Genomic DNA, 14,602 nt, shown 5'->3' on the forward strand with positions numbered 1-14,602 from the left:
GTACCTACAACTGCATTGTCCGCATGGCAGTAGCGATGCACCTGCCACCATCCAGTATCTCCACCATTGACCTGTAACGCAAAGTAAACAACATAACAATCATAATCGGTGATTTAAATGTATGTATCGTTTTGATCAATTTGACCAGTTACTCTAGTAAATATGTCGAGTTGCAACGTACTCTTTGCAGAGGTTAAGCACCGTTTTTGACGTGATATCGGCCGCGTACGCGTACGTTTTCTGTGTTGTCACGGATTTCCGAAGAATCATAAAGTACATAAAAAATGTACTCAGTTATGTCCTAATAGTTAAGTATGTGCTCATGTTGCCTTTGTTTCAGACTGAACAATTTGTTACAAAACGCTATGCAATGATAACCTCGTAGCTTTCAGAAAACTGCACAAAAGCAGTAGGCAGTAAGATGACGGTACTTTTCATTTCCTTGTGTGTGTATCATTTTACCGAGTGTGTTTGAAAACTACATCTACATTTACACAGTTGCAAGATAACCCCATTTACCTCCATCAGGGAGAAAGTGTGTGTGTGTGGGGGGGGGGGTGTTTGGCGCGGAAGGACCCAACTGTGCAACTAGTATTTCAAAATAGGTACTTACATAGTAAGGACCCAACTGTGCAACTAGTATTTCAAAATAGGTACTTACATAGAACCAATCACACTACCCGCGCCGAGCTCAGCCGCGTTGTCATCGATGACCCTAATAAAAAGAAGTACTGGTGGTTAACTTGGAAAAAACTACACACTAGAGTCTAGTACGCACCCGACCCGTGATCCTGCTCTGGTAAGCCCATATCAGTGAGCTTTTCATATCATCTACTATTTGGTACAATCAAAAATATACCGATAGTTAGATAGATAGATAGATTGATGGTTAGTAATATAGGTAGAAAGAGATGGATATAAAAATAGATAGGTAGATAGATAGATAGATGGATAGAGAATGTCAAATTCTATCTGTATTGCCCAGCCACGCAAGGACTGGATTCAATTTTCTTGAAAAAAATATTTTCATCATATGTACTAACAACAGCAAAGATGTGGCTACAATGCAAATCGTACTTACATGTCGTCGCCTTCTTCGGCACTTTCGCCGTCGACGCTTTCAGACCTGGACTCTTCCTGTTGTTTGCTGTAATAGAACGAACGTGTTGTTGTTTTATAAACTGTTCATAGAAACAAATATTTCCGGTACTACTACTAGTATTTTCTTTCTTGCAGCCAGGCTTGGCTGTATCAAAAACACTTTGACCGTTTCGCATGATGGTGCAAACTCGGTGTGGTGTAAACTGCCGGTAGGCGCGTGTCGAAGAGAACTCCATTTCCTGTTTACTCACAGATAGCACACATAAATATCACATGGGGTCACAATTGCGACACAATCACGGACGAGCGGGCGACACGTTTTACCCTGGTTGCCAATTCGTCAAGCCAAAATCTGGCTGGTCTGTTAAAACTTAAACCAAGGCTCTGTCCAGTGGATGTTTGGCGCATCCTGACTTACAACTCAACTCTGAGGTCACTTTAAGTCACAGTGACTTTATGTCACAAATTAGGTTAAGCATTGTCAGTATTGTGGCGAAAACAACGACCTAAGCAAAGAATGAGTAGCACAGTTACAGTCTAAGTGAACATTGGAAATACATTTAGTAAAGCTTTCAGTTTAAGTGATGAGCCAAGAAGAAAAATATGACGCTTACACCATAAAGTACCCATGGGCTTAGTTCTATACAGCACTGAATAGTAAAAGTAAGGAATTAGTCTAAGTACATAGTTGAACGACACGATATAAGTACAGTACTTACAAGCTAGCAATATTAAAATATGTCTATGTTCAAGTTGAACATCATTGCAATAGATCGTCAAATCTAACTAAGCTATCAATCAGTCTGGTCATCAGGGTGGGTGTGGGGATATCCACGATGAAGATTAGATTTAGAGGTGATAAGGGATGGTTCAAAAACGCTTCTGTGATCCGACAGGAAATGGTTATCCATGCTTTCCACTCAACTCAGTGTAAAGTTGGTTTCACGCGTACGCATATATTCAACAGTGGCTAAGTCTTCCATACGGACCTCGTATGGACCTGAATACTAGTATATGCGCACGTGTGACCCCACCTTAATGTTTTAACACATACCGTGCTTCTGCGGCTTTTAGGGCTTTTAGGGCTTCGCGGTAGCGACGCCTCTGTCCATTTCTTGTTATCCTTTTTTCGAGGACATCCCTGGCCTTTTCGGTGTCCTCGACTGAAGGCAGTTCCTTCAGGATTAATCGGGCGACGTGAGGGATAGTCTTTTTGTCGTCCTTGTCCCTCTTCCCCGAAACTTGCTTGCCACCCGACACCTTCTTCCAGACTTCACGACAGAGTAACTGTAAATAACAAAGAGTGTACTGTCGGTTCGCGTCCTATTCGGGAATCAAATTATCAATTCTTCAAAGCCACAACTTCTCCAATGGGGACATATAGCCATGTTCATTGTTGATTGTTCATCACTTTAGCAGTCCAATTTTAACAACTTCAAACTTCTTATGTTCAGATAAACCTGACGCTATTTCCTTCACGCTATTTGACCCAAAAAAAAACAGAACAACATATGAAAGGCAGCTTCACTTGACGTCATCACAAGGGCTTTCCCATGATCACCCCATCGAATTTCCTAGGCATCTCAAGGTCTCTAAATCCGACAAAAGTGAGGTCGTTTAAACGCTGTTTGATTATGCAAAAATGGCCAACCTCAAGTCCTATTTTCACTTCAAAAATTGGATGGAAAAAAATCCATATTTAATCAATGAGAGAAAGTTTGCAGAGATCAAGTCTACTTTACTTTTAAGTGCCACGGTTTTTGTTGTTCACACACAGTCAACATCATGAACTCTTGTTTTCGTTTCATGGAAATTCATCAGAGAACTAGGGGGCATGCTCTTCCTGTCGTTTATGGACTCCGCTGTTTGTTCGTCTCTCTTTTATGTGCCTTTCCTGACTCTAGAGCGGAGTGTAGGTTTCAGCTAAGACTGATATGCGGCGAGGATGAGTGAGAGAGAGTAGTGTGTTACAGTAGGTCACTATCACCGGGACATTGAAACTAGCCCATCGTCTGCTTGTCCAGATAAAAAAAATTGTACTACACATTGATTATAAACGTCCGCTTTACGTATTGCAGATTTTCTTTCCGAGTCGTCACGTTAGTGTTTCCCTTCGTAATGTTCGTTCTTTGGCGGCTTTGCTGAGAGATTCTCAAAAATCTTAATTTGTGTGCATTGGAATCACAAGGCAAAGGACTGTGATTATGAAACTAAATGTTTTGAAGGGAAATTGTGCATTGCTTTGGAAATATTTACAATTTTTACGGAGAATTGCAACTCGTACTTGGCCTAATCGAGACAATAAACCAGGACACATTGGACACGTTTCTCAGCGTGCGTGGTAGTCTTCTTCTATCCTTATAATTTCTGTCAGAGCACAAACTCATACCAGACCTAGTCCTAGTACACAGCGGGTACATCAGAGTGGTGATTTATGAACCTACATGACCACCTACTTAGAGATCTTATCTGTCCTGAATGTGAGAATGCAGGGCTGCATGCAGCGCTGATTTACAACCTAAATCCCAGCATGATGCTCCTGACTATTGACTCAAATACAAACCATGTGTTACTCCGCACCAAGAGGCCACGTCTAGCGAAATAATAGACGTTAAACGAGAACAACAACAACAACAACAACAACAACAAAAGCAAGTAACAAGTCAAAAACACAACAAAACACCAAGAAATACAAATATTCATGGTCATTTATTTTCTTTTTGCTGCGCCGGACTAATGACGTTATATGTTACACTTCACATTTTCCCAGAGAAACTAGAAAGCTGTCTGTCTGTCTGTCCCAAGGCTTATGTTTTCAATGCCGCAATTCATTATTTTTGCGCGATATCTACAACCGGTTCCAGCCAGTCTTACAGGCAGGGAGACATGTCGAACTGTTTACGCAGAATGGGCTACGCAAAGAATCAAAAAGTGAAGAATCACCTTACAAATGACATGAGTAAATAATGTATATTTCACATCAACGTCTTGGGCATGATGAATTCTGGCAGATTTGTAACCTAGAATCAAGGTCTAATTTGAATGAAAAGACTTACGTTTAACTTGTTGTTGTTGGCAGGTACCTTCATCCAGACGTCCAGTGGGGTACGGTGTGGGTTGAAGGGACCTTAATAAAGAGAACAGCGAACACCATTAGGTGGATCCTGACAATGTAATGCAGTTGTGATATTACAATAGGTTGAACTCCTTGTCATTAATATGTATTGTTCAATAGCAGGACCAGAGCAGGAAAAAATGTGGGGCGCAAGCACAGATGTTCAAGTTTAAACTTTCATTGTCACTGTCTCTGCGGTTTTAGGTAAATCTACGTAAATTCAGTTAAATGAAATCTTGGGGAGACTGTCATTACCTTGTGCAGGGGCGGGTACAGGTGCGCTTGACAATCCTTGCCTCGGGCCGCCGCTCGGCTCACCGTAGCTCAGGTCCATTGTAGATGGTCTACCAAAGCCAAAGGTGGATGGCACGCTGGAGTAACCCTGCCTCGGGCCGCCGCTCGGCTCACCGTAGCTCAGGTCCATTGTAGATGGTCTACCAAAGCCAAAGGTGGATGGCACGCTGGAGTAACCTTGCCTCGGGCCGCCGCTCGGCTCACCGTAGCTCAGGTCCATTGTAGATGGTCTACCAAAGCCAAAGGTGGATGGCACGCTGGAGTAACCTTGCCTCGGGCCGCCGCTCGGCTCACCGTAGCTCAGGTCCATTGTAGATGGTCTACCAAAGCCAAAGGTGGATGGCACGCTGGAGTAACCTTGCCTCGGGCCGCCGCTCGGTTCACCGTAGCTCAGGTCCATTGTAGATGGTCTACCAAAGCCGAAGGTGGATGGCACTCGGGAGTAACCTTGCCTCGGGCCGCCGCTCGGCTCACCGTAGCTCATATCATGAGAGGTGCTGCCAACGCTGTGCACAGGAGTGCTGGTCAAGGGTGGTCGATTGACGTTTGTATAAGGCGACGATAGAAAGTCCATGAAAGATCCTTGGAACATGTCCTGTGAGCAGTCCATGATGGCGCGTCCGTCCCTGGCACCCACTCACAGACAATGCGTGTATCTTGAAAATCGCGGGAAGTCTATGCCGCATGCGCATACAGTTATTCGTTGCAGATGTGCTTTGACTCTGGGCCTGCAGCTATCATAAGGGGATCGCGCCGGTCCTGTGTGGCAGCAGTTGCCGGACTACATGGGTCCCTGGGGTTGTGCTACGATGTATCTGTTTGTGATCACTGTGGTTAGCGGCAAATAATGGCGGAGAGTTCTTCTAAAGCTCCGTGCTATTGCACAAAATGCGAGGGTACTGCTCCACCTATCAGTGAATCAGCCCGTCGTCGCCACGTAAAGACAGACATAGAAGAAATTGTGGCACGTCAGTCAGCAGGGTACAAGCCAACAATATCGCTTTTTCTAGAGGACGAGGCGGACGGTAGGAACGCACCTTTGATCCTGATCAACAACGGCTCCTCTAACAAGTGGACTGAGATTAGATTTACTACTGATGTTCTAAAGCTAAAGGCAGACAATCCGGGTGTGTCCCAAAAATGTATCTCAGAAATCCTGTCACTCTTCAAGCAGGTGCTGGACGATTATGGTATACCAAATAACGTTCCTGGATCGTACGAGGAAGCAACTTGTAAGATTAATGACATGCTCCCGACGTCTAACAGTTATCACGCGTGCATCAACGATTGTATTGTCTACCACGACGACTACGAAAATGCTGACAAATGTCCAGAGTGTAAAGAAAGTAGGTACGACGCAAGAGGGAAGCCCAAAAAGGAATATCATCATTTTCCGCTCCTGGACACATTGAGGAACTTGTATGGCGTGCCTGAGATCGCACGCCTACTACAAGCGCACGGCGCGACAATACAAGAGGAATCGCCAACTCACATTCGGGACATTCAGGAGACGCCACAATGGAAAAAACTGTACGACGTAAACGGCTTTTTCAAGGTAAGTTGGCTGATTGTTGTTGAGTTTTTTGTATAATGATAGCAAATCTATTTTGACTACAATTCATTATTTTTTCAATGAGAATCGTTTAAAGTAGTTGATACTTCTGGTTACGATCATCGAAGTTGAAACACGAGAGAGAGCATAAACTTTATTTTTCCAGGCTCGGTTTTAAAGGAAGTCAGGATTAGGCGGACACAAATTAAGCAGCACGGTCCCAAGTCTATAAAAGAGAAACAGTGCAAATGTGTTTCTTTTGGAATGCATGCCTCTGCATCAAATTACTCTCCCTTGCCCTGCCACTGTTATTCCTTTGGCTCATGGTGAGCAAGTCCATATGTGTCCAGGCTACATCCGTCGATGTGTCACTGGGGAGGTGGCTCGTCGACATCAAACGATGTAGCCTGTTAGTGTCACTGGGGATGTGGCTATCTGCCTCTTATCTCCAAGCAGATTCTAGAAACGCAAAATCGTTACGTTTCTTCCCGGTCCTGTGGTGCACCCAAGCTCCGCGGGACCGGAAACTGGACAGACTTTGCTAGTATACTAGTACGTTGCTCACATCTGCTTGGAGATTAAACTGCTCCTGGGTCCGGGAATAGGTTACCGTCGATGAGGATTTGTCTTCGATAGCGTTTGTGGGTTTGTTTTGTTAGTTGAATAGCTCAATACGACTACTATTTTTATACTTAGTAAGCTTGTAGGTTTTGCCTCCCCCGAATGACTTGTTTTGTACAATAATTGAAAATTTGTTTCGTTGCTTTTGTTGGTCATGACACCGTCGGGTTGGAAGATAGTTTTTAGTGATAAACAAACAAGTAGATATAGGTTTTGGGGCTCCAATCAGCATTCATGTTAGTTTTGACTGGTGGATAACGAAGACAGACAGGTGGGGAAATCACCAATACCCCTTTTCCACTTGGACGGCGCTATAGCCGCGCTCTCTCTGCGACCTAAAATTTGACAGACCGCTAAACGAATTCTAATGAAAATAAAGAGATATATTTTACACTTTGTGTGTTTTGTTGTCTTCTCAGTTACACTTTCATGTTTTGTATGATATACCCAGTGTGAAAGCGAAGGTTACACTTGTCCTATTTTGGTCGCAGTGAGAGCGCAACGCGATCGCCGTCTAGTGGGAGTGAAAGACTTAGCTTGAGTGATCTAACATTTCTCTTGGACGTAGTTTGCAAGCCCTTCCCGACTCCTGCGCACCCAAATTGATAGCTGATCATACTGACAGGGTCCTAAATAATATATTTTCTTTTGATTATCTTTTTTCTCTGTGAGAGATTTTACCTTGGTTCTTTATGTGTGTTCACCTGTGTTCCCACAATCACTGACCGGATGAAAGCCAGCGCAGTGAAAATATACACATCGTATCAATATTTGTATCTTCATTGTAAAGTACTTGTACCTGGCAGTAAAACAGTTGTTTGTTGATCCAGGGTGAACCTAGGTGTATTTCATTGGGGTACTCTACTGATGGCGGGGAACCCTTCCAGCATCTGGGCATCTCCCATTCTGTCTGGCCGCTGACGTTGAAGATTTTCAACTTCCCACCAGAGATCCGGGAGAAGACTGGGCTACATTTCCTTTCAGGCATCATTCCAGGTTAGTTTATTTTTGTTTTGTGGTTCATATTGTACTGTGCACGGTTCTACCCTTGGCTGAATACGTTATCTGTTGCTACATCGTTGTTAAAGGCACACACACATCGTGACTTTTCACTGTCAATTCAGCAGGGTAAAAGTGTCAAAACTAAGTCTAAACAGATGTCACAGTCTGGTTTACTCTGCAATAATTTCGTTGCGTTCCATAAATTCCAAATGTTTGCTATGTGTATTTCAGGGTTTCCAAACTGTTTAGTAGTTTTAAATTTCTAAAAACAAAATTTCTAAATATTTCTCCATCTATCGTGAACATTCAACTTTGAACAAGGTAAACTTTTCCCAGCAAGCGACATGTGTCGGAAATATAATTTTGCTACACACTCAGATATAAGTCCTTTCTTAGTGTTTTTTATAGAATTGTCCTTATTTTCTCGGCGCTATTGCTCCTATACATAATGTATATATAATAATGCCTTCAATATCATACCAATACGGACGGGAAAAGGACGGCGCATTACAAGCCTGACAGAACTCGAAGAGCCTCCCTTTTAGAGTTGTCTCGCGATTGACAAATGAAAAGGGGCGTCCACCAGGCCTTCATATGGGAGTGCGGGGTTCGTAGAATTCGAGGAAAAAATTCGAAATTCGGTCCACGCTAAGGTTAGCATTCCCTTTACCTTCCATGCAATAACGGATTTTAAAAGACTTAATAGATTCCTAGTTGACCAAGGGACAATGAAATCTTTACGGCTAAATTTCTATCTAAAATTTATCTTATCATGGAACTACAATTTCAAATGTTGACGATCAAAAAAGCCCATAGCCCCCCTCCCATACCCTACGGTCGCAATGGGCGATCGCGATCCAGCGACTTAAGCACTCACAAATGGGGTGAAAACTAAACTAGTGGCACACAATCTAGAAACGCTTGTTGGGCGTGGGTACCTGTCATGACGACTCGCTTTGTCTAGAGTAGAGTTAAAAGTCAAGGTATCTTCAAGGTAAAAACATTATCATTTGAACCCATCTGTACTAGCCTGAATATAAGCTAGCCTGGACACCAGCACCCCTGTCCGATCTCAATAATGTTTATAGTCTATCGTGTTTATCAGGGTTTAACTCAGGGGATATGTTGTCCCTAGAGCCCTGGGAACAGTGAGGCACACAGCCCCTGGTTAATTTACTGGGTTCCCCATAATCTCCCCTCACCATGGGTGAGTATGGGAGCGCCAGTAAACTAACATGGCTGATACAGTACTCAGGGTATATCTGTATCGCATTTTTCGCAAGCCCACAGGTTAACCGCACAAAAACGCAACAAGATGGAATAATCGTGTTCATTATATTTTTCTTAAATTGTATTAATAAAGATATATCTTTCGTAAAAAAACAAACTAGATTAATTCAATGGTTTATCTTTATAAATTGTTACTAGAGCCCCGTGAAATTTCGGCGTCATTTCCAGACATCCGTCACCCTACAGTGACTGTCGGCGCTGTCGGTGGTCATTTGCCATGGGTAGTTGGTAGATTTACCGATACTCCAATGTCTGTTATGGAATTTTTTCGGCGGATTTCAAGTTTTGTCCTGTTTTCTTTTTGTTTACGGTTCCCTTTGCGTTTTGTACCATCTGCAGCAGGTGGCGACACACACAGAAAAAAATTAACACATAATTAATGCACACCAAATCAGCTCAGTATTCGGTACAGTCATTTGTGGAAAGTTCCGCGGCAGTCAATTTATTTGAGGAAGTCCTTGAGCGAAACGAAGTTGCTTTTTGTCTCATTGTATGTGCCCTGTTGTGAAAGCCTCGTAGCGCAAATGCTGCGGTAGCATTTTGCAAGAGCGATGTGAATATTGGCAGATCTGTTTTTGCGCATGGGAGGATGCTTTGTGTTCATTTTGGCTAGCAATGGCTCAGGTCAAAACAGATGCTAAAGATCTCTTATAAAAGGGGCCAAGTGGGCAGTATGGGAGCTCCGGTAAAGTAGCATGATCAGTTTCCTACTCTCCAAGCAGAGGTTGGTGGGAAAAATCTTGACCTTTTCCTTTCATATTTTTTTTTTCGTCCGGCCTTCCCACCACGCATTGGTCGCTTGATTTTTTTACAGACAAGAACTCATTGTATTAATGTGGGGTTCTATAAACAGAGGGAGAATTAGGAAACCTTGCCTTGCATGATTACTTACGTGGGATCATAGCGGTGACACGATATTTGAGGTTGGGGTATGGTATCCAGGAAACCAGGAATTTGGCTTCCATGGTCGGGAGGGTGTAATTCACACCTATCCGCCAAGTGAAGTCGCTATACGTGGAAGGGGAGTTTGATAGGATAGCGATTAGCTGTTAATAGCCTTTGAGCAGCTCCGTTCTCCAGCAGAGGTTGGTGGGAAGGCCGGTCGGAAAAAGAAAAAAAAAAGAAGAGAGCAAAATGTAAAAAAGCGTACCAAGTTAGGCACACTGTCCAGCGTAGCACAAAATCGTAAGGTTACATACACGAAATTGTCTCACAGTGTTTGCTGCTTGTAACACGCAGCGCGAAAGGTTCATGAACCACATGAATGCATTTCTTATTCAAGTATGTTGTTCAAATCTATGTGTAACAAATTCAGTCATCAAAATTTGACCACTCTCAGGCAACTAGCGATGGAGCGCCATGAGTTTCAGCGCAAGAAAAAGCGTACCATGTTGGGGCACCTCCCGTTATACTGTATATTAAAGATAATCTCCAAGCAGATTCCTCTGGTGGCATTAAAACAGTAACATAAGCTGGGGAAGGAATTAGCCGGCAAAGGAGGATAATTTGCCAGCTTATGTTACTGTTTTAATGCCACCGGAGGAATCTGCTTGGAGATTATATCAAAAAATCCCGGCAGAAAAACGTCGACATGTACCAGGGGTGCCTAAGTAATCATACGATCCTTACGGAAAACATACGATCCTTACGGAAAACATACGATCCACTACTAAGAAACATACGATCCTTACGGAAATCATACGATCCACTACTAGGAAACATACGATCCTTACGGAAAACAAACGATCCACTACTAGAAACATACGAGCCTTACTAATTTGCTGGACCACGTGACCTGGGCGGCAAATTCAAGATGGCGGACTCTGGAGAACTTGGTGGGACAGAAGGTTTGTGCGTCCATTTCCTACGATATCTTTGCTTTAAAGGGCTTGAGGGCTTATCCCATCCCATACAATACCAAACAGCTCAACCTGCAGCATTGTGCGTACGCAGGCGACACGTCGTGTATTTTAGACCAACCAGCACGGTGAGACTGAGAATCGGCGAGACCCGTTAACGTTACTGTACTGAGTGTTAGAATGTTTTCTGTCATGCTTTGTTTCTTAGATAGACACATAATGTTGCAAGGTCAGCTGGGTCACAGGCATTTGAAATCTTGGAATAATCAAACCAGAATAGTATCCACGCTGGTAGATACTTTGTAGTTGTGCTGTGGTGTTGGAAAACCAATCAGCTGACAGTGGTGGTAATGCAACTAACATGTTACATGTTATCTGCTTTCTAGTTTTTGTAAAATAGATGAACTGTATTTAAGCAAGGAGGTTATATCACACCTTGATTTAAGTTATGTGGACAGGGGTGTGTTATCAACTCAAATTTATTGCTGTGTTTTTTCCAATTGATCATAAGGTTAATTTCAATTTTATATTCCAGGTGCAGAAGTACATCCTGATCCTAGTGATTCAGCACCTAAACCCAAATATGCCTGCAGTATCTGTGAGAAGACTTATAAGACCAAGAAAGGACTTTGCCTTCACGTGCAGGGCTATCATAACAACAATTACCCATTCAGGTGTGAGGTGTGCGGAACCGGTGTCTTTACCCGTATGAGATTGCGTGAACATTCTGCGAAACATTTGAAGAAGGGGCTAGCCGAATGCAAGACCTGCAAGAAGGCACCACGAACAGCGGCTGGTCTGCAGTACCATAAGAATCTTCACAAGACAACTCCAACACTGCACCAATGCCATTTATGTGAGAAAACATTCCACATGAAAAAGAACATGATAGAGCACATGAAGACCCATGGTGCACGGTTTGAGTGCGATGCATGTGATAAGATATACAAGTCTAAGAAGGCCTTGGTGAAGCACCATAAAGCCATCCATACTGAGAATGCCAGTAAGGACTTTGTATGTGATATTTGCAGTAAGGCCTTCCGTAGAAAGCAATACCTTTCTCAACATCTAGTGCATCACTCAACAGAGAGGAAGTTCATCTGTGAACTCTGTGGGAAAAAATTCAAGACCAAACAGCACATGCAGGTGCATCAGGGAAGTAGAAATTGCAAAGATAAGGATTCAGAGGAGGAAAGGATTTGGGTGACTAATAAAAACACCATCTAATTTACCATTATTGTGTATCGCAGATACAGAATTTATCCATATGTAACATTATATATACCAGCATGTTTTGGTTTGAAAAATAGTAGAAATGTTATCATACAAAATGTCAGTTTAGTTGTTTTCCTCAAGGTATCCAATGAAAGAAAACGGGGAACAATTTAGGAACAGCAAATTAGCAAAACACATTTATTTCTATCATACGGTCATACCCATATATTAATAAACATTTCTCACCCTTCAAAAAGCGCTTAAATATTATTCACATCTCTTGTTCACTTTGCTTACATTCAACATACTCGCCTGATGCAACTATGTGCTGTTTGGTCTTGTATGGCATGCTTTCTCTTACATTCAACAATAGTTCTTTGAACCATGGTGTTGTTCAAACATAACTTAGCAAGTGTATAAAGGTAAAATGCAGTGCATTTCTTGCATTTAATGTACAATGTACCATATTAACAACATAGTACAGTGTTGTAGGTTGCTCTTCTGTGTCTTATTGTTTGTAAAATTTACAGAACACTGAGTTACTACCTGACATGATAAATCTTTATGACACCAACTAATCCATGCACCATTAAGTTTATGATTGTACAAAAAACCTAAGTTTATGATGTACAAGAAGACATCTCCTCTCTCTCCAAAATAAGTTTTTGATATTACTCAATGCCTTACAGTGTCACACAAGTATTTATGTACAACTGTGAAAACCCCCTGTTCATGTTGAACTGTTAAATTTGAAAATGTAGTTTCCAATGTTTTCTCTTTCAATATACTATGTTGCAATATCCTGCCTTGTGGTTGCTTATTTTCATTTCACAGTACTGGTAGCATAGTAAGTTAATTACTGTTCAAGAAGAAGCACATTCCATTCAAGATCCTACAACTTAACTTTTTTTAGTTAACACTCCGTTGATCCATTTGTCACACATTCTTAAATATAATACAATACAAAATAGAAATCCCGATAAAAACGACTAAAAAAACGTTAAAAAACAGCCGGAGCCTAACTTCTGCGGGACAAAATGTTAGATTATATGTAATCTCCTTTATTCCATGTAGTTGGTAAAATGATACGCCATCTAAGAAGCCATCATTAGTGTAGGTTGGGGTTTTGGTGTTTAGCAGTGTGTGATAAGGCCGTACGCAAAGATATCGTAACGAGTAATGAGCAATCCCGAGGCCGCCATAGTGAATCTGCCGCTTGTGTAACGTGACCCATGCGTTGGTCCAAAAAGTTAGTAAGGATCGTATGTTTCCCGTAAGGATCGTATGTTTTCCGTAAGGATCGTATGTTTCTAGTAGTGGATCGTTTGTTTTCCGTAAGGATCGTATGTTTCCTAGTAGTGGATCGTATGATTTCCGTAAGGATCGTATGTTTCTTAGTAGTGGATCGTATGTTTTCCGTAAGGATCGTATGTTTTCCGTAAGGATCGTATGATTACTTAGGCACCCCTGTGTACGGCCGCCTCGCTCCGCGCGACGTGAGCGCGTTAACAGTAACGCCAAATATGGCACCCGCATTCGCCGTCTTCGGCCTCACGCTCGGTAAGTTCTCGGCCAAATTCCGCCGACTTGGCTGGCGGAAATTCCCAAATTTGGTAATGTTCGGATGATGAGATTATTCCAAACACAAGGAGGGGTGAGTCAAGTCTATCCGACCACGGGGTGGATTTTTATACAGTTTTAAAGATTTTAACTTGATTCCCCCCCCCCTTTTTTTTACCAAAAGGTTTCACTCGCCCTCAGTTATATTGCTGTACTTCTTAGCTTTATTATGTTACCAAATATGTGGATATTGCTCCGGTAAATTACGTGACATTTAATGTTGAGAATCAGCAACCACGGGTACGGGTCCGCGCGGTGTTCTGTCCCGGCCCATTGTTTAAAACGCGGGAGAGCGAAACCAGCGGGCCGAGCGCGTCGCCAATACTAGTATACGGATGTTTTTCATCGATAATTTACGAATTTGTATTTTTTTCTTTTTACATTTCAAACGACAGATGATATACCGACAAAACTAACGAAGTCACGGGTTCCTCTCTCAGCACTCGATGTCCAGTGCGGAAGGTGCCCTCTGCACTGGAAGTCTTCTGCCGAAGTTACGTCCGCACTGGGTGTCCAGTGGTGAGGCGACTTCAATTCAGCACTGGAAAACTCCGAATCAGCACCGGAAACCGAGTGCCGAGAGTACCTTCCGCACTGGAAAACAAGCAGAAAAACAAGTGACGACAATTCTTCCGCACTTGTAGCCGAGTGCATACAGCCTGCCTCCGTTACGTTGTAATTTGGCAATGTTTATCATTAAAAAAAAATTATGAAGTAATGACGAAAATCAACACAACCTCCCCCCAAATGTTTCAATGATAGACTCTGCCACTAGAATCGCCACTCCCCAATTGCTAGTAGCTTTGAAGTGTAACATGATACACCTGGGAAATGCAACATGCTAGGATGGTTGCCATGGCAACATTTCCCTTGACACGCGCTGGAGCAGCACAGCTCATCATGCACACACAGGCGGAATGTCAACAAAGAGTA

At 42.7% G+C, this 14,602-nt stretch overlaps 3 protein-coding genes across 3 annotated transcripts in view; all 3 read left to right on the forward strand.

Moving 5' to 3' along the window:
• Positions 1 to 14,602, forward strand: part of LOC118432187 (IgGFc-binding protein-like) — a 71,485-nt gene that overhangs the window by 14,099 nt on the left and 42,784 nt on the right. The gene's annotated exons all lie outside the window — the stretch shown is intronic.
• LOC118432316 overlaps positions 5,167 to 14,602 on the forward strand; it is a 15,012-nt gene continuing 5,576 nt past the window's right edge. Inside the window, exons 1-2 of the mRNA XM_035843859.1 lie at positions 5,167 to 6,065; positions 7,514 to 7,679. Coding sequence (XP_035699752.1) covers positions 5,358 to 6,065; positions 7,514 to 7,679 — 874 coding nt within the window. The 5' untranslated portion in view covers positions 5,167 to 5,357. The remainder of the gene's footprint in view (positions 6,066 to 7,513; positions 7,680 to 14,602) is intronic.
• On the forward strand, positions 10,597 to 12,766 carry LOC118432331 (zinc finger protein 510-like). The gene is made up of 2 exons (XM_035843880.1): positions 10,597 to 10,822; positions 11,370 to 12,766. The coding sequence occupies exons 1-2, from the start codon at positions 10,789 to 10,791 to the stop codon at positions 12,059 to 12,061; spliced, it is 726 nt and encodes a 241-aa protein (XP_035699773.1). The 5' UTR covers positions 10,597 to 10,788; the 3' UTR covers positions 12,062 to 12,766.

The sequence above is a fragment of the Branchiostoma floridae genome, chromosome 15 (genome assembly GCF_000003815.2).
Source record: "Branchiostoma floridae strain S238N-H82 chromosome 15, Bfl_VNyyK, whole genome shotgun sequence".
Lineage (NCBI taxonomy): Eukaryota > Metazoa > Chordata > Leptocardii > Amphioxiformes > Branchiostomatidae > Branchiostoma > Branchiostoma floridae.

Coding starts and splice junctions, on each gene's coding strand:
- LOC118432331 (XM_035843880.1), top strand. CDS start 10,789: ATGGCGGACTCTGGAGAACTTGGTGGGACAGAAG. Junction 10,823..11,369: donor AGAACTTGGTGGGACAGAAG/GTTTGTGCGTCC, acceptor TTTATATTCCAG/GTGCAGAAGTACATCCTGAT.